General features: G+C 39.0%; 1 protein-coding gene across 5 annotated transcripts in view; it reads left to right on the top strand.

Annotated features, from left to right (window-relative positions):
• The window catches only part of NPAS3 (neuronal PAS domain protein 3), a 925,755-nt gene that overhangs the window by 516,713 nt on the left and 386,699 nt on the right, over positions 1 to 22,343 (top strand). The window contains exon 3 of one of the 5 annotated variants that reach the window (XM_081547997.1): positions 5,844 to 5,922. The exons of the other annotated variants lie outside the window; for them this stretch is intronic. Coding sequence (XP_081404123.1) covers positions 5,887 to 5,922 — 36 coding nt within the window. The 5' untranslated portion in view covers positions 5,844 to 5,886. The remainder of the gene's footprint in view (positions 1 to 5,843; positions 5,923 to 22,343) is intronic. 5 annotated transcript variants of the gene reach the window in all.

The following is a 22,343-nucleotide window of genomic DNA, read 5'->3' as shown; positions in this document are numbered from 1 at the left end:
CTTCAGTCGTGTCCAGCTCTGTGCAACCCTATGGACTGTAGCCCTCTAGGCTCCTCTGTGCATGGAGATTCTCCAGCCAGGAATACTGGAGTGGGTTGCCATGCCCTCCTCCAGGGGATCTTCCCGACCCAGGGATCGAACCCACCATGTCTCTTGTGTCTCCTGCATTGGCAGGTGGGTTCTTTACCATTAACCCCATATGAGAAGCCTTAAATAGTTTATATATGGGCTTCCGTGGTGGCTCAGATGGTAAAGAATCTACCTGGAATGTGGGGGACCTGGGTTTGATCCCTGGGTTGGGAAGATCCCCTGGAGAAGGGATAGGCTACCCACTCAAGTGTTCTTGCCTGGAGAATCCCCATGCACAGAGGAGCCTGGTGGGCAACAGTCCATGGGGTCGCAAAGAGTCAGACACAACTGAGCAACTAAGCACAGCACAAATATTTATGAAGAAGAAAAAACAAAACAAAATTGCAGAACTTCCACTCCCCTTCAGTGAGGGAAAGGGGACAGTTCAGTTCAGTCGCTCAGTCATGCCCGACTCTTGGCAACGCCACAGACTGCAGCACGCCAGGCCTCCCTGTCCATCACCAACTCCCAGAGTTTACTGAAACTCATGTCCATTGAGTCGGTGATGCCATCCAACCATCTCATCCTCTGTCGTCCCCTTCTCCCAGCTTCAATCTTTCCCAGCATCAGGGTCTTTTCAAATGAGTCAGCTCTTCGCATCAAGTGGCCAAAGTATTGGAGTTTCAACTTCAACACCAGTCCTTCCAGTGAACAACCAGGACTGATCTCCTTTAGGATGGACTGGTTGGATCTCCTTGCAGTCCAAGGGACTCTCAAGAGTTTTCTCCAACACCACAGTTCAAAAGCATCAATTCTTCGGTGCTCAGCTTTCTGAAAGGGGACAATCTTTCAATAAAACTATGCTTTCTAGTAAAAGGGGAAGATCTGAACAGACCTTTTTAAAAAATACTTTCCTTTGGGAAAAAATTGGTTCCCCTTTAATACAATTTTTCTGTACATTTGATTTGTACTTATATATAAATGATATTAAATTTGCATCTATTTATACAACTTGTGAACACTTAGTTGATTTTGCTTGCATTGCATTTAAGAATATCTGATCTTAATCACTTTATATTTTCATAGGATAAGTATCATGGAAATCTCATATCTATTCATTTATAAATACATGAAATAGCAGTATCTGCTGCTGCTGCTGCTGCTAAGTTGCTTCAGTCGTGTCCGACTCTGTGCGACCCCATAGACGGCAGCCCACCAGATTCCCCTGTACCTGGGATTCTCCAGGCAAGAATACTGGAGTGGGTTGCCATTTCCTTCTCCAATGCAATATCTAGGAACATTGATTGTAAACCCTTGACTAGTTTGGAATAAACCTTTACTAAGCCTCAGTATAGTTTATTAAAAGTACCGTGTTGGCTCCAGTTTGAATGGCAGCCTCATTTTTCTCATTCTGTTTCAAAGGGGCCCTCTGGTGGACAGCTCTACGTGATCTCTTGAACACACACATATTTATATATGATTTATAGACTATAGCTAATATAACCCAAAAGCCATTTGTGATTGAAGCTCTATCTTTGCAAATTGAATGCATCACTGAAACCTGTTTTGTCATCATTTTTTCATATGTAATGAACATGCAATTGTCTAAAAATAAAATGATCATCCTTAAAGTTTACTGTAAATCACTGTACATCAGCATATTCCCACACATGAGATAATCATACTAAATTAACATTCATTACCAATAATTTTAGTAATGAATTATTCAGCTGATATGCAATTATCACACACATTTCTAAAGCAATTACTTTATTACATAGGTACTCCATGTCATTGATTTTACTTGACTGTATTGCATATGTAAATGTAAGAAACCTCTGCATTTACCACACTTTCAAATGCAGAGAGTTCTTTCATGTTCAATGTCATCTAGTTTTAAAGATATGTATCTAGCATTACCTACATTTTAACAACCTTGCTGTGTCATAAAATTGCTGTGATAAAATCAGGCAAAATAATAAAAACAAATTAAAAAAAAAAACCCTAAAACTAGACCATGAAGTTATAGGAATGGGATATTTTTCTGTGTAGTGTATCTCAGTGAGATCATATTATCATTAGTTATATTCTAAAAGTCCTTATTAGTTAAGAAAATGATACAAATTGGCTTCAGCTTACAATTCTGTGTGCATTTAGCCTTAGATCTAAGATAGCATATGGAAACTGCATAGCATAAGGAAATAAACATGATCTTTGAAATTAGACCGAGTTCAAATCCTGCCTTTGTGACCCTGAATTATTTAGAAATGAACTCAGGGTATCATGGTAAGGATTAATATATGAAGTACCTAGTGCAGCATCCAGATAATTGTGAACCATGGTGCTGGAATGTTCTGTGAACATTTCTACTAGAAATCTACTAGATTTCTTTGGGCAGATGTGTGATGATTTGTTAACAAGTAGCAGCTCAGATAGAGCCCCATATTGTTGGACTTCCTTTAGATGTAGCAAAGTCAACATGTATTTATGTATCTATACACATGTGTGCAGATGTGCTCAACTACTCAGTCATGTCCAGCTCTTTGTGACCCCATGGACTGTAGCCCACCAGACTCCTCTGTCCATGGGATTCTCCAGGCAAGAATACTGGAGTGGGTTGCTATTTCCATCTCCAGAGGATCTTCCCGACCCAGGGATCGAACCCATGTCTCCTGCTTGGCAGATGGATTCTTTACCACTGAGCCACCTGGGAATCAGTATAATGAAATAGAAATAATGAATAGTATGGTAATAGTTTTAGGCAATATTGTAACTTTCAGACTTTAGCGTTAGACCCAGTTCTAAGTCAAAAGCCTGAAATTAGCCTATCTAAAAGGATCCACAAGTTTTTATTTAATGCAGGCATATTTTTTAAAAATAATGTTCAAAATGAAAAACAGTAGTTTTGGAACAGTTTAGCAAAACACAGTAATCAAATGTCCATGGTTAAGAATGTAATAGAAATGAAGAATGTCATGATCTGAGAAAGTATTGTGAGGTCACCCCTCACTTGTTCTGTCTCTGTTAGATTATTCACCCATTAAAATTCACATCATACCGAGTTGCTTCTTCCTTTTGAACATGGTTTAAGAAAATGCTATATATAACTTTGCAGTAGTTTATATATTTTTCTCAGAAATGTAAACAAGTACCCAGAATATAATATGAGTTGAATGAATTTTATTTGAATGAATAGAAGAACAAATGGTTCATTCATTCTCTTAGCAGCTGACTTTAAAATAGTCTTCAGTAAATGATGAAACAAGCCAAATTCTCACTTGAGAGGAGAACTTTGTCAATACAGAGCCATTGACTCAGGTCATTTGTTTTTTGTTTTTTTTTTTTTGATCTCTATACATTGAAGTGGAGAAGGCAATGGCACCCCACTCCAGTACTCTTGCCTGGAAAATCCCATGGATGGAGGAGCCTGGTAGGCTGCAGTCCATGGGGCTGCTCAGAGTCAGACACGACTGAGTGACTTCACTTTCACTTTTCGCTTTCATGCATTGGAGAAGGAAATGCCAACCCACTCCAGTGTTCTTGCCTGGAGAATCCCAGGGATGAGGGAGCCTGGTGTGCTGATGTCTATGGGGTCGCATAGAGTCGGACACGACTGCAGTGACTTAGCAGCAGCAGCATACATTGAAACAATCAATGTTTTAAAGGCCAAAACAATTTTGGGAAATGGACTCACCTACAGATTGAAATGTTTAATTCAATGATCTAATATCTCAGGCTTCTTCAAAAGTTATGAGTCCAATATGAACAAAAACAGATTAATTCTTAATGTATTAAAAACCCAATAATTTATCTACTACTCTGCTGGTTGCTCTCAGGAATACAATGAAGAATAAGACCCATTCTTGCCTTGAAGGAGCTTACAGTCCATGGAAGGAAATACAAATTACTGTGGCTAATGGTTTGGGCCAGACCATTGTTGGGTTGGTATCAGCCAGGGGGCTTCATGGAAGTTATAGATCTGTGATGAGACCAAAAGTTTTAAGTGTTAGGAATTTAGATAGGCACATTATTTTTACAGATGGTTATGCTTATATGGTCTACAAAATATGTGTCCCCAGTGAAACCCATAAATCATAACCCATTAGCTATAGTCCATGAATCAGATGGCAAACTCTGCTGCTGCTGCTGTAGCTGCTAAGTCGCTTCTCGTGTCTGACTCTGTGCAACCCCATAGACGGCAGCCCACCAGGCTCCGCCGTCCCTGGGATTCACCAGGCAAGAACACTGGAGTGGGTTGCCATTTCCTTCTCCAATGCATGAAAGTGAAAAGTGAAAGTGAGATTGCTCAGTCGTGTCCGACTCTTCGCGACCCCATGGACTGCAGCCTACCAGGCTCCTCCGTCCATGGGATTTTCCAGGCAAGAGTACTGGAGTGGGGTGCCATAGCCTTCTCCGGGCAAACTCTGCACTCTATATCAAAGGGCATAATCTGGTCAGACAAGATTTGGTAAAAATCTTGATGAGCTTGGTTAACATTAGATTGTTTGGGACATTTTTATAAATTTTAAAAATTTAATAACTATCCTATAAAAATAATGTTACTGTCATTTTAGTTTTCTATTCCAAGATGTTCCGAAATCATCCTGTACATAAAACCCAAATTAAGAATTTAAGATTTTATGAAGCCCTATCTTTGATACTTCTCTTTAAGAAGAGACATTAATTTTTCATACATTTTAATCATTTCATACCTAAATATATTAAATATAATCATACAATTCTAGACTTTATATCACATAGAATGCTTGAATTATTTCAACACCCTTTGGGTTAAGGTTATCCGATTTTGTCTAATATAGTGCCCATATTCTTCTAACTTTTAGACAGTGGTTTAGGCCCTGGGAGAACATAAGTTAGGTTTCTTTACAAAGGGAGAGGTAGGTAAATTGACATGATTTAAAAAGAGTGTGAGTGGTTTTATTAACAAACCTGCTAAAACTTACCTCCCCCAGTATGTCCTGTCCCTTTCAATGTATATAATGTTATCATTGCCAGTGTTTACAGTATTATAGTTACTTGTGCCACTACCATCTTCATCATCGTGATACATTTTCATTAACAATTTATATAGAACAAACCCTAATCCACCACTTCTGTGTACACAGAGCAGTGTCCCTGGGGCCTCACAGCTATTACAAGACGGCCTCATGAGAGGCCACCGTGTCTGAGGCTCCTGGTGCCCCACTACAGTGATCTCACAATAGCTCCGACCGGTCTCACAAGAGGAGGCAAGTATATTTGTCAGGACGAAATACCCCATGGCTCATTTCTCTGCAGCTATACAAATGTCAGTATGCCTGGGGTTGAGTCTTCTTAGTCAGGGCATGGGAGGATGGAAAGAAAGCATGAAGAATGGGTGATTTAGAGAGATGGCTCCCTTCTTGTGCCCATGGAGTACCATCATGCTAACAAGTCCTATACTGACTACTAGATGCATGCAACTGTTACCTCCCTAACAGGACAAACTGAAGTACACGTGAGCTCCAGTAAGATCTTGAATAGATATGTGGAAACTGAAAAAAATCCATGATAGCTAAGTAAAGAGATTGAGGGTTAAACATGGCATATTTCAGGATACCTTTATACCTACCTTTTGCAGTCAAATCTTGGACATGGGAACTGCTTATTTGAGTGACTGTGGCATGTGTACATCGATGTGATGGATCACAGAAACATTTACTGAGAGCACAAAAAGCCCCTCCCTGAAACTCTGCCCAAATCTATTGTCTTCATCTTCTTTCATTCTGTTTAAGATCCTGGAAGAGAAACTGCTGTTTTTATAAAACTGTGTTTCAAATGCTGCCTACCCTTCTGTATCCATGTTCCGGAAAGGTCAGTGCATGTATTCAAATTTCCTCCTGAATATTCTAGCATTGTTGCATATTTTCATCCAATTTACAGCCTATTTTGTCACTGTAAACAATTAATTTTCCTGAATAAATATGTGTATTTGATCCAGATACCCCTGAGGCTCTTAGGCAGGATTCAGGTGCATACATGGAAACTGTTCTACTAACTTGCTACTAGTTAGAATCTGAGAAACCAAGGACACTGACTTTTTTAATTAGAGAAAAGAAGTACTCTTCCTTATTGACATTCTAGCTGCTGTGCCCTGAGTTTCTAGTCTGATAGTTTCATTTTGAGACTACCTATGGTTGCACACTGCCCTTACAGGTTTGCTTCCTCATGGGCTTTCGAAAGGCTTGTATAAATCATCCAGTGAGGAGGAACACATTGCTGAGTAACAGCCTCCAGTGGGGACCACCGCTATCAGTAAGAAGGTTGCAATCCCTAGGGAGCACAAAAGAGGCCCGGGAGTTCAATGGCTGATTGTTTGTTGCTGCTGAGTTTGTTTATTTCTAGAATTCAAAGCTGTATCAGAAGATCTGATCAGTTTTTGTTTTGTTTTGTCTTCTAATTGGTGACAATTGATCTCACCAATAATCTAAGCAGGGACTTGGTTTTAAAAATTAACAGGCACAGTGATCGCAAATTTGGATCCTAGAACAGAATAGAATCAATTTTTCCAAGATTGCCTGCTTGGAGAGAAGAAAACAGTGCTGAGAAGTTGCCTGATATATCCGTGGGCATAGAGAATGTCAGGTTGGGAAGGATATGGCCTATAATTGAAATCCTTGGTCCCTAAGCTTTTATCCACTTAATAGTTTTCTACTGTCTGGATTCTACAGTAGCGTATTCAAGGAATCCAATGGAATGTGCCTAATAGAGTGGCCTTTAATCTTCTCACAAGATTGATATAGAGAGGGAGAGCCCCTTACTGTACTGGGATAAATAGCCCTTCCTTTTGAAAGGACGAACCACTTTGGGATGGAGTTGGGTTGAAGAATGGAAGAGAAAGTGGCATAATTTGACTTTGACCTTAACTATTCAATGATTCAAATTTTATATACATATAGCCACACAGCTAAAGTGAAATTGAACACTGTGCCCCATTTCATTCATAGAATTGGCGAAAGTAAAGGCCCTAGCTAGAGGCTTGCATGTCACAGTTGGGGACAGAGCAGGGAAGACAACGTGTTCAGAGACAAGGAGAATTTGCCAGACCTTGGCCTGAATGTTCACACATTCTGGTGTCGCCTGTTTCTCTCTCTTTAATTCCCAGTGTATTTTCAGCAGTGTCTTTCAGAGTTGTTGTTAAAGTGTGCGACATTTGAATTTGCCAGTAATTTTATAATGAAGATGTGAAGGGAGTGGAGGAGAATTAAGCTAGAACACACTGAAGTGCTGAAAACACACTGTAGCACATTTGGGAAATAATATATGTATGTCAGTCAAATGAAGATAGAAATTGTCTTGATATTTTAAAAAACATAACACATAATATGATTTCATGTGAAATTTCTTGATGGCTACTGAGCATAAAAAACATAAATGATAATGTGATTTCATGTGAAATTCCTGATGGTTGCTGAGCATAAGAAAGGCGACAGGCACTGCAGTGAGACAGATCATGCTCTCATCCCATTTTTATTGTTTAGGAAAACAAAGCTATACATGTAAGCAGTTTTTCTATAGTTAAGAGAAAGAAGACTGTAAAAGTGGCAGGAAAAATCTAACAGAAGGAGAAGCTACTGCCGGGGCATACCTTTCCTGGTAGGGTGCAGGAAGCAGAGGAGGAAAAAAAAATGCATCTTAGCAAGATTTCCAACAGTTAACAGTAATATTTTGCAGTGGAGGCTGAACTGCAAGGCTGTACCAGGTACAAGAGGAGGACTGCAGAGTTATGGGAAAGTTGCTCAAAAAGGGAAACAGAGTCTTCTGCATGATGATGGGACATTTGCTAATCTGGATTCTCGTGTTATTAATGATGCATTGGGAGCAATGACTTCACCAGCCTTGGGGACAGGCATTCAGAATCTGTGCTCAAATTACTAAGTTATCTTGCCTCTAACTTGTACTGTTAAAAACGTGGTATAATCTTTTACCATCAATCTTACCTTTAAGACAAAGTACAAACAAAAACAAAGCCAAAAAAAAAAAATTTACACAATTTGTAAAAAATGTCCCACATTGATTCAGAGATGACAAAGCCAAATGAATGCAGTGGCCACACCTAAAGTAAATAACTTTGTTTTAGCTTCTGTTCTGGTACCTCCAACAAACAATGTTGTAGACTGTCAGTAACATTCCTACTTGATTAAGATTCTTGATGAATTTCTTCTCTATAATGTAGATCTATGGTGCCAAGGTTGGAAAAGTGCAAAATATGCAGAAATTCAATGTTTGCAGTTGTTCACATTCCCAATTCAACTTGAATTAAGGAAGCAATAAATAATATCATCTTAGCAAATTAGCACCTTTTCTTCAAAGAAATCAAAACATTTAACAAAACAGGTTTTTCTAATATATTTGAACTATAGCCTTTGTAAAGTAAAAAAGGGTATATGTATATAGTATTCTATGTGGTGGATAAGAAAGCTACTATAGAAAGAGACTAAAATTGTGCCTCCATAAGCTACAGGAAGGAAGGGAACCTTCACTTTTATGTTTATTGAGATATTGAATACTTCATTCAGTGGCAAAATATGTGGTTTGTCTAGATAAACGGTTGCGTGAGTGGTTATACTTCAAAATTCATTGTGGTTAACACAGATTTATAAAAGGCCTGAGTCTCATTTCCCTGGGCTGAGATAACGTTCTCTTCACCCTGGTGGTGACGTGGGACATAAGGTGACTGAGGGACATCAAGGTCCATTTTCTACCTGGAACCTGGACCGTCATCTCCATGTCCAATCTGTGAGTCTTCAGGAGGAAAAATAATGGAAAATGAGATTTCTAATTTAAAAAAAAAAAAAAAAAAACTCTAATATTCCTTCAGATAATAAATCAAACCAGTAAAAAAAAAAAAAAAAATCTGCAAGATTCCCAAACAGTGATAGAAGGCAAAAGCTAGCCAGTTAAATTTGAAAGTTAAATTTGCTAGTTGCTTAGGAGAGGTCAGAAATCAGCCAAAGTGAAAAATGTCCTCCATTTGGTCAGTAGTTGGGAAAGAAGATAAAAACAGAACACTTAAATTAGTGTTGTAAGTTAAAATTCCTATGCTGAATTCTCGCAGTTGAACTCCTCACTCAGGCTCATGAGGCCCATCATTGATGGAGGCACTGAAGGTCTTGGACAGAGAGATCTGTGCACTGCACCCTCAGCTATGTTTGGTTATGCGAAGGAATGACCCAAAGATGGCAGTTAAGGCCATGATGGGAGGAAGAGCCGCTGAATATTAGAGCTAAATGAAACCTTTGAAGTTACCCAGAGCCTGGTATTAACAAATGAGATGCCTGAGAAGGCATTCGCCCCTGATTCAGAACCCTTGTCCCTGGACCTTTCTCAGTGATGCTCAGAAGATGCTAAGATGGAGGAGCTCCTCTGGGCCCACTCAGGCTGGTCCTGCAGGTCCAGGAGGGGAACAGGTGCAGTGAATTCTATTGGGCATCTCTCTGCACCCTTTCCAGAGAGCACTGCTTTCAGTGGGGTTCCACATCATAGGAGGTACTGGCTAAGTGTGATTCAGGGTGATGCTAATGATTTACTTGATATCAATTCTTTTATAACTTTAATTAGCTTCATATATTTGTTATTATGATAGTGATAGTTAGTTGCTCAGTCATGTCCAACTCTTTGCGACCCCATGGACTGTAGACCACCAGTCTCCTCTGTCCATGGGATTCTCCAGGCAAGAATACTGGAGCAGGTTGCCATTCCCTTCTCCAGGGGATATTCCTGAACCAGGGACGGAACCCAGGTCTCCTGCACTGCAGACAGATTCTTTACTGTCTGAGCCTTCAGAGAATTATTTGTTATAATGCCAACTTTTATTATTATGGTTTAAAAAATGAGTCCCCCCTCAAGTGATAGGAGATATAGAAACTATATCCGAAAACTACAAAATACATTTGTGGTATTTTTGTCAAGGGTCTCACAAAAGTACTAAATTAGCAAGTCATATAAACCTTATGGGCTGAGGTCCTTGTCAGTCGAATTTATACCATTGACCCAGAATAGATATATATCAGCTCAGATTCTGTAACTGTTCTTTGCATCAGAAGATGGTGGAATTATGCTGAATAGTTGTTCATTTACTTAATTTCTGTTTCACTCCTGGCACTGTTAATACCTTAAGAATGAGTTAGAAAAAATACATGGTTATGTGGATATTTTTCTGTTACTTTCTATTGTATAGATAAACATTAGCATTGTTAAATATATCGCCTTTCCTATATGAATTTCCTAATGTGAAATTTCATGGATCATTTTCTGCAACATTCTGTAGCCAGCCAAATTTTGTGGCCGGTATTTAATATGCACTCAAAATGTCAAAATGGTAGCTATAATAGGAAAGAAAGGCATATAATCTTATCATTTCAGGGAACATCTCAGATTATCTAACATTTCTTTCCAAGACAAGACCTTTTCTGATTTATTGTCTGATACCAAATACTGTGTGTGTGTGTATACTTACTTTGCTGTATCTAGATTTTTTGTAAGTCTAGAATTATTCCAGACTCCAGCCTTTCTGACACTTTTATTTTAGTTCCATGCCATTTTTTATAACCTATCCTGTATCTTCTTGCTCATTTTATATATCCCTATAATATCTACATTAATAAGCCTACTTCCATCTCAGTTATTTTCATTTGTTTAGATTTTTTCTCTCCTTCGTGTGGATCATGATATCAATACTTTCTCTTTTACAATCTCCTAGTTACCTTGAGAAATAGTCCATTTTGAAATCTCTAGTTATGAAACGTCCCTGGTGGTCCAGTGGTTAAGACTCCTGCTTCCAGTGCAGGGAGTATGGGTTCGATCCCTGTTTAGGGCACTAAGATCCCACAGCCACAGGTTGCAGCCAAAAAAAAAAGAAAATTAAAATAGAAAAAGAATTTCTAGTCATGGGATTATGCTTATCTGTTCATTCCATATTTTGAATCTGTGCACCTAAAACTCAAGGTGTGTGACTAAGGATACTTAGCCTTCCCTTTCCTCAGAATAATGACCACAGCATAATATTACAGCTTTCTCTCAAAGTCCTTGCCCATCTCGTCACTATTCTTCCCTCATTTTTGTTCAGAAGAAAACAAGCAGGAGGTGAAAACATGCACAAGTCATGTGAACAGGGACAGACAAATGGGGCTTAAACCTGAAAAGAAGAAAGCTTGAGGGAACATGAAATTGTCTTCAAGTATTTGAAGGACTGACTTGAGGGGAAAAGGTAGTTTTAACCTGTGTACTCAGAAGAATTAGAATTAAGACCAGTAACTGAAGTGACTTTACTGTCAGTGCAAGACAGCTCAGTCTAAACTGGCTGAGTATGGAATGACCAGCCTTAGGACCATCGCATTGCTGGGCGTGTCCAGTGACTCTCAGGCCAGCACGTGGCAGGCTAGGCACAGATGTGGTTCATGTGTTGGCCTGGATACTTGTGATCCCTTCAACCCTGAGATCTCATGATTTTTATGCTTTAAGTTGTTCAAAAGAGATTTAAGGTAACTCTATGAAAAGCAGCACACATCTATATGCATTTCTTCCTTTTCCTTCTAAAAGCTGAAACTGCCTAGAAGGCAGAAGTTTACCAGATACTCCCTTTTTAGCTGAGTAATACTCCCAGCAAATTGACCAACACTTGAGTTTCCCTCATCACCCTGTTATCATCCTGCTGCCCCACTGGATAATCTACTTTAAGAAATCATCCTCCCTTATCTCTCATCTGTAATCTTTTCCTACAGCATGTGTGCATGCTCAAGTCGCTCTTCCTACCTACCCTAGGTACTCCCCATTGTGTTCTGTCTTCTAGATCATTTTTTCCCTCAAGAATTATGTTTACATTTTTGTTTGTCCTAAACAGACTGTACTACTCCTTCCTGATTTGCTCTTTGTACTTCATTTGATCAGTGCATCCCCTCCGTCACCATTCTGCATGCGTGAACCACGTCCTACTGAGTCTTGCTCCAACTATGACACACTGCTCACTTCTTTGTGATAAAATACATATTCTTCTTGTTAGTATTTCAGGTTTATTTGTTTGTTGACTGTATTCATTAGTATATGGACTCCTAAACCTATAGGTATTGGGTGCAAAACTTCTGTTCTCATGCCATCGTTGCCAAACATCCTGTCTTTGTAGTCCTCTCTCATTAGGGTATTTTCCCTGGGCTCAGCCCAGCTCTGCCACATGCCTCCAATTTCCCCTTTAAACACTCCTGATCTGTCAAGCATAAACTCCCTGTTCTTTATAAGTTTCTTCATCTTGAGCCAGAAAATCAAATTATAACCCTGTCATACAGTTTTTGAAATATACTTTTAATTAAATAGAATCTGTTGACACTTTACTCAGTCAGCTTTCTTATATCAGGGCATTACTTTGAAGATGCAAATATTCCACCAGTACCTCCAGTTTTGGGCCCAGAGCTTTAGAATTCCTACAGGCAATTGAAGCACTTCCTGTAACTCTCATTTATTCTCATTTCGGTCAACAGTAGTGGTTAGGAGTTTGCAGATGCAATAGTGTATCCTTCTGAAAAACGATGAATCTCTTGGTTAGCCATTGAATCACCAACCAATCAGCCAGTAAAGAGTGACCACTGTACTTACCAGCCTTCTTTCTCTGGGGGCTGCACCAGGAGATCTTTCTGGGCGCTAATGCCTGTGCCTCCTCTTTGGGCCCAGAATGCTACACTTTCTTTAGAAAATCTGAATTCACCTGTAGTGGGCAGTGCTACTTATGGATTTTCTGGCTTTAGTGGAATCTAGTTTTCTCCTCTTGTTTTGCTTGAGATTGCTTCAGTTCTCTAATCTTCTGATACTCCATTTGATTCAGCATCAACCCCACTGAAATCTTTTTCTTCCTGTTTGTATCTTGGATTATTTTTTTCATCTTCTCTAGGAATGCTTCATCCTTTCTAATAAGCTAGAGGATACATAGATATTCCTCAGAATCTTTCACTTTCCTTACTAGATATTTTTATCTCATTCTTCCCTCAGAAAAGATGGAGAAAACTTGTTACCAATCTCAGCAGAAAATTCTTGATTCAGTTCAACACTTTCTATTAAATCATCTTTGGCTTTTTTTTAAACTGAGTCATCCTAATCTATTGCCTAATTTTTTGTAGGCTGTGTTTTTTCAAAATCTATATGATGTTTCTTGTCATTTTTTATGAATTTAAATTTTGAGGATAAGATATATAGGTTTACTCATGTATGATCTGATGAATGCTGAAAAATGTGAAGGAAATTAATATGTTCCATGCTACCTGATGTTTTCTAATACTAGGTTTACTTGAAGTAAAATACTGTTTTAGCCTCATGGTAAGCTCATTAATGCAACTATATTTGCATGTAGCCATTCATTGTGCAGTACATCTTTACAAATATTTATCAGATAGCTATATGCACCAGATGCTGTTCTGAATGTTGGTACATACTTCTGAACAAGGCAGGCACCTCTGTCCAAAGGAGGTCACAATCTATTGAAAGAGAAGTAAACTTATAATATGCTGAGATTAATGTAGACTTACTGTAAGTAGACTTGTAGTGTGCTGAGTGCTGTGATCTGGGCACATATAAAGAATTGCGAGGGTTCAAAGGATCATCTTAGTTTGATGGTAGAGATTTGGGGGGGTGGCCTTGTAGAGAAGGGTACTTTTAACCTAAATTTTGATGGATAGTTTGGATCTCACATAAGCAAGAGAATTCTACAGAAAAGAAATTACTATCTCTGCACAAAAGCACTGAAACACAAAAGAAAGGGGGCATGCTGTGAGAGCTGTTAAGTTGTATAGCATGGCTAGAATCTAGATTGTGTGTGTGTGTGTGTGTGTGTTGTGTGTGTGTAGGAGGTAGAGAGAAAAGTATTGACTAGCATGAGATGACATTAGATCTCATGTGGCATGCTAAGATATTTGAACATTCTATTCTATGCAATAATTTTTTGCCATTTAGAAATGCAACTATAATATTAAGGAATGCTTGGAGATCAGGAGTAGGGCAATCAAAGTAAAGGCAGTGAAAATGGAGAAGAGATAGATTCAAAGGACATTTGGGATGTAGGAAAGACTGAATTTGAAACTGAATAGGTAACACATATGATAGAGGAGACAGGCTGACTCTGTGTGTCTTGCCAGAAACTTGGATAGATGGTGGTAAAACTTAATACAATTGAATCACGTAGAAGATGGCACCATTTAGGGAGAATCAGGGAATATGATTAATTCAGTTAGGGAGATAAAGAGTTTTAAATGTTGTAGGACATTTAGATATAGATATACCTGATGTATGAGGCTTAAAGATAACCAGACCACCTGGTTGTGTGTAGGTCACAGTAAGTCACAGGTTTGGGTAAAATCATCCAAGAACATGTAAAGCTTGAAGACAGGGGAATCAAGGACCCAGAATACTAGGGAATTCCATAACTTAAGAGAAAATGATTTTTTTCTTTTTAGGATAAAGAGAAAGAATAGACTAGGAATCCTAAAGAGTGTACCGAAGACTTAGATTGCCAGTTAGAAAAGAAGTTCTTGGAGTCCATGTAAAAAGTTTGCTTAGAACAAAAGCGGTGCTCAAAGTCCTCAGAAGTTTTGAGAGCATGCATTTTGTGTCTCACTTTATGTAGTGGGCTCTTCTTCTTGATACACAGTGCTTGTACCAACCTAATTATGCTCCTGACTACCTTTGTTCCTGGTTGGCAAAAATCACTTTAAGGAGGAATTTCATTAACACTTAAATTTTGATGATCTACAATCATAATGAAGATCATCTCTCTGCCATTATCTGGATCCTTGAAAATGTCAAAGAGCCCTGAGAAAAGGAGAAAACACAGCTGAAAACTGTTTTCCCACCTCCAAACCTCTGCACAGACATGGTAGCAAAATAGCAGCATCTAAGCATCTCTCTTGGCCTGGTCAGCACAGCCTCAGAGTGAGCAGCCCAGATCTGTCAGCACAGTCGAAGGGATGACCAAAATGACCTGATTAGAAAGAGGAAGTCTTGACATTTATGGCCTATGGAATCAGCAGTGGAAATGAAAAGCCCTTGGAGGAAGAGAGTGGGAAAATGGAAATTTTTTTTAAAGAAGGAATTTGGGGGTACTCATGCAGAGTTAACTACCCCAGTGCTGCCCAGGCCTGAAAGAACAGGTAGAAGGGCTGCTGTCTGCAGTGTGTGTGTGTGTGTGTGTGTGTGTGTGTGTGTGTGTGTATTAGTTGCTCAGTTGTGTCTGACTCTTTGTGATCCCATGCACTATAGCACACCAGACTCCTGGGTCCATGAAATTCTCCAGGCAAGAATATTGGAGTGAATAGCCATTCCCTTCTCCAGGGGGTCTTCCCAATTCAGGGACTGAACCCAGATCTCCCATATTGCAGGCAGATGCTTTACCATCTGAGCCACAAGGGAAGCCCACTGTCTGCAGTATGTCCATGCAACAGTTGTGTTCCAATAAAACTTTATTTATAAAAAACAAACAGAAGGGTTGTTTGACCCCTATGGTATAGTTAGCTGACTCCTGTACTAAGATATAGGTTATTCCAGCTACCCAGAATAACCATATATATGTATGACTGCATATGCATACATGTATGTATGACTGCGAAAGGCAGGAGAAGAAGGGGACAACAGAGGATGAGATGGTTGAATGGCATCACCGAATCAATGGATATGAGTTTGAGCAAACTCTGGGAGTTGGTGATGAACAGGGAGGCCTGGCATGCTGCAGTCCATGGGGTCACAAAGAGTCAGACACAACTGAGGGCCTGAACTGAACCGAACTGATCTATGACTGCAGCAATATGTCCACACAAAAAGGACTGCAGAAGATCTGGACAGGGTGCAGAGTCATGCCAAGAATAAGGCTGAATCTTAGGATGACTGAGTAGGCTCAGTCCCACATGTCCTCCCCAACTCCATCTCTACACCCTTCACTCTCACCCCTGTTCATTTAGGCAGTCTTCTGGGTAGGTGAAATAACCTATATCTTAGTGCAAGAGTCAGCTGACTGTACCACAGGGGCCAAATCCAGCCCTTCTGTCTGTCTTTTATAAATAAAGTTTTATTAGAACACAGCCATGCTCATTCATTTGTGTGTTGTCTTACTTTCACATAAAATGGCAGAATTGAGTAGTTTTAACAGGGAACCTATAGTCTACAGAGACTGAAATATTTATGCTCTGGCCCTTTATAGAAAAAGTTTGCTGACCCCTGTCTTCGTATGAAGACACTTGAGCTTGAAAAACAGCTGTGCCTAAATTCATTTTATGTGGTTGAACCACTCTATAGCATAAACACACAGACTCAGACACACACAGGAAACTGAGAATTAAATGGCTAAAAAAAATGCATTCTAACTCTGAATTATATATTTTTAAATGTTGCATAGACTTTGTTTGGATTACCCTCTTTTTTTCCCAGGCTTCGTCTTAATCTTCCCAAGTGAAATCTGTCCTTTGCTTCATGTTGTCTTGTAACCATATTTCAATAGCACTTAATCAGTGATAAAACTGCTTTGATTTATTCCCAGCTGTGGATATTATTGTTGAAATCTGTGTAAGTGTTTCGACGTGTTATGATTGGAGCAATAGCATTTAAGAGTCCAGAGGCAAGTCAGAAAATTAACAACTGAGTCTTCTGATGCCTAAATTAACTGCACAGACAGCGCTGAGTACAATGAGAAAGTTCTGTAGAACTTACTCGGCAGTATGTAAAGTGTTGAAATGGCTCACCCATTAAAAGTATTATATCATAAGGACAAGTTCTCATCTCATGTACTCTCCAAAGGCAGTGCCAGCATTTCATTTAAAGGACAGCTGGCTGCTCTTTTCTTTGGGGACAATTTTCTTCATGCAACATATAGATTGTTGATGCTCTAGCATCTAACGTGACATTTCCCTATTCTGCAGGAAGACTGGGCCCCGGTATGTGCCTTGTGTGCCTTATGATGGGCTTTGCTGATGTATTTAAAGCCATCTTACGGGAACAAAAGGAAACAGTCTATGTTCATTTCAGAAAACTTAGACTAGAGAATATACAAAGAAGAAGCATTGTGACCCATAATCTAACAACTAGCAGTATCAGTCATTTATAGTTTTCCAAACAGTTTTTTGAAATTCCTGCATTAATTGTAAAATGAGACAGAAAAAAAATGTCTGAGTCTAGATATGTTTAGCATGATTACCTTCCCAGTTTTCCCATTCAATTTCTGGCACTTTATTTCTTCATGTAAAGCTTCCATAAGTGCTATTTTTATTTCAAGATTGTTTGTAGTTTGAGTTGTACTATACATTAGAATTGGCCATCATATGTAATCATTTGCTCTTTTGCTAAATCTCAATTTTTGTAAATTTGAGAGATTTTTCAGTACATACTTTAATTGTTATTGATTGATTTTACTCAGTGCTCTCCATCCATTGTTCACAAGGATGGTTAGATAGCATTATTGATCATCACGATTGCAAGGTGTTTATTGGACTTGCAATTTTTTAATATATAAATGTGATGTTCTGTTTTCATAAGACAGTTATCCTTTGATGTCCTTAGGGATTCTGTAGCTGCCATAAACCTTTGTTAGTTGAAATGATGATCTTTGATCACTTTTTAGCAGCTGAAAATGATCACATTCTTAGATTGTTTAATATTACTCTTTTGCTGTGGGTCAAAACTTATTTATCTCCCTAACTGAACTATGAATCCCTTGAGAGTCAAGACTATATTTTGTCTCAGAATTTCTAGTCACCTTACCCAAAATTCAGTATCTGGCACACAAAAAAATACATGCTTAATAAATATTTACAGAATAAAGGGGAAATTTCTTGCCCCAAATCATCTATAAGTATAATGTCAGAACACATGTCCTCATTTGCCCTGTGGATCCTCTTAGTTTTCTTTTTATTTACTCTTGATGTAGTAAAGTGAGTGGTTAAGAAGACAGGCTCTTTGTTCAAAGGCCCAGTAAAGTTGAAATCTGAGATTCTTCCGTTTCTTAGCCATGTGACCTTGGCCAAGTCTGTAGACCTCAGTTCCATTATTTGTAAAATAGTGATGCAGTAGAAACTGCTGCATAGGATTTTTGAGAATGAAATGAGATGCCTTGCCCATTCTTATTTCATAGCAAATGTTAGCTCATCCTTTTCACCACTCACCTTCATCATTTTTATACCTTAAAGTTAGCTGTTTTATAGTAAGCTTTTCCTTTTAAGTTAAAAAAAATGTTTTAACATCGATAATAAACATTAAAAATAAGTATCTGCTACAAACATGTGATTCATTATTATGATTTATTTCAGGTTCTTTCACTTTTTTAACTTCTTTTTAAAAATTTTTTTTAATTGGAGGAAAATTGTTTTACAATGTTGTGCTGGTTTCTGCCATACAACAATGCAAATCGGCTGTAAGTATATCTATCATTTCACTTTTTAATTGTAGACTTACAATCACTTGAATGGAATAGTTTACATGGACCTGCTATTCTTGTGCCTTTTCTTGTACTCATTTTATAGAGAGACAAATTCTGAAATATTTTAAGTCATCTTCAGGCTGGGCTTCCATGGTGGCTCAGACGGTAAAGAATCTGCCTGCAATGCAGGAGACCTGGGTTCGATCCCTGTGTTGGGGAGATCCCCTAGAGAAGGGAATGGCAACCCACTCCAGTATTCTTGCCTGGGAAACCCCATGGACAGAGGAGCCTGGTGGGCTACAGTCCATGGGGTCACAAAGAGTCGGACATGACTGAGCGACTAAGCACACACACACAGATCTTCTTCAGGCTACTCAGAATTTTGAACAGGAAAAAATAGAAATTCCAGAACAAGGTTCTCTAACCCTTGTGTAAAACCTTCCCTTCCTCTTTAAACTGTGTGCCAAAGTAGCTATGCAGGTATCATTTACATCCCCAGGCAGGACTTGGGCTTCTAAGTCAGGCGCTGTGTTTTGCTGAAGTCTGCTAACAGCCTGTGAATTAAATTCATAATGAGATTAAAATCTACTGTTTTTAGAAAAAGAGGAGTTGAGAATTTGTTGCAAAAGCCCTTTTGTCTCATCATATTAATGTTGATGTCCTCTTATCCCAGAAACTTGGCTGAAGCTGGAGCCAAAATCTATATTGGTTTAATTTTAAGTGGCCTTGTGAACAAGTGAGTACAGACGCGGAAGGAACTGAAAGGTACTTAGAGCACTCAGGCTCCTGGATCTGGTCTCTCAGATGGGGCTGGGCCCACATGCTTAACATTTCTGTGAAGGAGGGGCTGAATGTTGAGACCCTTGCCACCTTCTTTCATTGTAATCACAGAGGCAGATTGGATTCATTAATGAGCATAATAGGATTAGATATCGGAAAAAATCCCAAATTTTCTAATCAAATGTGAAAAGAATGCCTCAAAAAGTAGACAAATGCATTTCTTCTGCAGTCTTCGAAGAAAGAGGATGAAGTGACTGTTTGATAAGGTAAATCAAGGCAGAATATTCAGGCTGATGATCTGCTAGACCAATGGTAGCAATCACCTTTATTCCTATTCAGCTTTAAACTCTCTCTCTTTTTTTTTCCTTTTTAGTTTATCTGGATAAACATATTCCTTTATTATTGAAAGAAAAAAAAAAAAAAACAATGGTACTGGAGAGTGACTTTCTCCCCTACTATAGGACACCAGCTAAATGCAATGAGCATCAGTAACAGTGGCTGCTGACTCACAGACATGCGTGTGGACTGGGTTCGTTTTGAATGAACCAGGCAGGCTCCAAGCTCAAGAGCAGCCTCGCTCAGGTGTGCCTGCCTCGCCAGGCCCCTGCTGCTCCGGAAGGTGAAGAGTGCTTGATCTCTTCCCGGCTGGTCTCAGCCAGGGGTCTATTGTTAAGACCTGCCTGAAAGCTGGCAAAATGACATTCCCCGGTGTGATTGAGTTTTAATGTAAGATTACAACCATAGATCAAAGTGAGGAGGACATTTGGGCAGGGGCTCTTAAGAATTTTAGAGCCAGAGCATAAAGAAGATAATTATACTGTGTGATTTAGGGTTGATTCTGCATGTGTCACTCATGAGCAAGGCTTGTCCTCTAGCTGATAAAGGGCTTTACTCTCCCCCATTTCCCACCAATATCCCCTGTTATTTAGCATCTAGAAGACCTTTTAAGGGCTGTGATTAAAGAAACCAAAACTGTTCTAAAAATGGCTTTTCCTGATAATGGAGATCTGCCTTTTATACAAAAAAGCATATTCTGGATTCATTATCCATGAATTTTGGAACAAAAGAAAAAGGGAAAAAAATGGGGCAAGCAATCTGATCGAGTCAAAGTGCTTTTGTTCCAACTTTGCCATCCAGATTTTATGATAATTCAACCCCAGCTGGGCTTAAGTTTGCCTTTGCATTGTTGACCTATTTTTTTCAAAGTGCTAGAATAGCAGAATCAATTTTCTTACCTGAAGACCTATTTGGAAATTCCTGTTCAACTTTAGAGTTTTGGAGAAGTTCAGTTCTCCTGATGATCTGATATGCTTACTTTATTAACTGAAGATTTTTCTGCAGTTCTGAAGGTTTTCCCTTTTTGTCATGGCTACCAGGTACCAAGTCCCATGCTTAGTTATGATTGCTTGTTTTACTCTGTTTCTAGAAAATGCACCTTTTTTAATTTATTTTTATTTTTTTTTTGTAACTTTCTGACTTTTTACACACTTTTAATAACAGGCCCATTGTTCTATATTTTCTGTACCAATGAATGTATGCTACATGAAACCTTCTTAATGGAATTTGTTTTTAAACTTTAACCATATCTTGTCTTATAACGAATACATGATTTTTTTTTTCTTAATATTGGAAATATGGAAAAGCAAAAGGAAAAAAAATGAAAATGATCCTTAATTTCACCAATCAGGGAATGATGTGCCTTTAACATTGTGGTTACCTAACCTTCTGTGGGCCTCCCATACAATGGGGATCATGAAGAGGTTCCACCCATAATCTAGCCCCCTGAGGCTTCTGGGAGTGTAAAACACGCTGCATGCTGAGAACAACACCCAGGTAAGATAAGTGTATGATAGGGGTTTTTTGGGTGTTTTGTTTTGGGTGTTTTGTTTTAGACCTTTATCCCTAGGCATGTATCAAACCATTTTTATAAGTAAATATGAGCATATATTCAGTGGAATCATGATTTTGGAGAGCTGCAAGGGGGATCTCAGGGTTTATCCAGCTTGGGAGTTCTTTTCAACTGTCCTATTCCAGGATCCTAACCTAGGACTTACTGAGGCAGAAACTTGAAGAACAGATGGATACACTAGGAGCAGAAACGAAGTGATTTTAATAGATGTGCTGCTAGCGAGACATGTCAAACTGTAGCCAAGTCTTCTTTACCAGGTGCAGAAGGGAAGTATCCTGGAGGCCAAGTAGAGCCTCAAGGCCACACAGTGTTCACTTAGGGCCAAAGCAGAGCCCAGGTCTCGGCCCTGCTCCTCAGCGGTGTTTCTGTCGTGTACAGGGCCATCAGGCACGTTTAAAGAGAAGCTTTTTGTGTAAATTTTGCAGCCTAGTAATTTGTTATATCCAGGCAGTTGCTACAAATAGTATTGCATTTTAAGATAGACCAGAATGTTTGCGAGCAATTCACTGAGGTTACCAACTATGCAATTGTGGAAAGTAAAAGCAAAACAAAGAAACACTTCCCTCCATTCATTTATTCATTCATTGTGAAGCATGATAGCATTCACACAGTAGTCCACTCTTATCCGTAGCTTCACTTTCCATGGTTTCAGCTACCTGTGGTCAACCATGGTCCAAAAATATTAAATAGATAATTCCAAAAAGAAATCATAAGTTCTAAATGGCACACGGTTCTGAGTAGCTTGATGAAACTTCACACTGTCCCATTCCATCCCGCCTGGGATCCCCAAGCATCAAAGTAGTCTGCTCCTTACATCCAACCATCAACATTGTCATGGCTCCATGATCCAGGATCACTGGAAGTAGATGGTCCTCCTTCTGATATATTTTCAGAAGCTCAGTAGTAGCCTAATATTATATCATAGTACCTTTGTCATTCACCTCACTTCACCTCATCACTTTACCTCATCCCACATCATCACAAGAAGAAGGGTGAGTGTAGTACAATAAGATATTTTTAAGGAGAGACCACACTCGCATAACTTTATTCCAGTATGTTTTTATAATTGTTCTATTTGTTATTATTCAGTTCAGTTCAGCCACTCAGTCATGTCCGACTCTTTGCGACCCCATGAATTGCAGCATGCCAGGCCTCTCTGTCCATCAC

The sequence above is a fragment of the Giraffa tippelskirchi genome, chromosome 12 (genome assembly GCF_054371585.1).
Source record: "Giraffa tippelskirchi isolate mGirTip1 chromosome 12, T2T-mGirTip1v1.2.pri, whole genome shotgun sequence".
In the NCBI taxonomy this organism is placed as follows: domain Eukaryota; kingdom Metazoa; phylum Chordata; class Mammalia; order Artiodactyla; family Giraffidae; genus Giraffa; species Giraffa tippelskirchi.
This window is presented reverse-complemented; position numbering and strand designations above follow the sequence as displayed.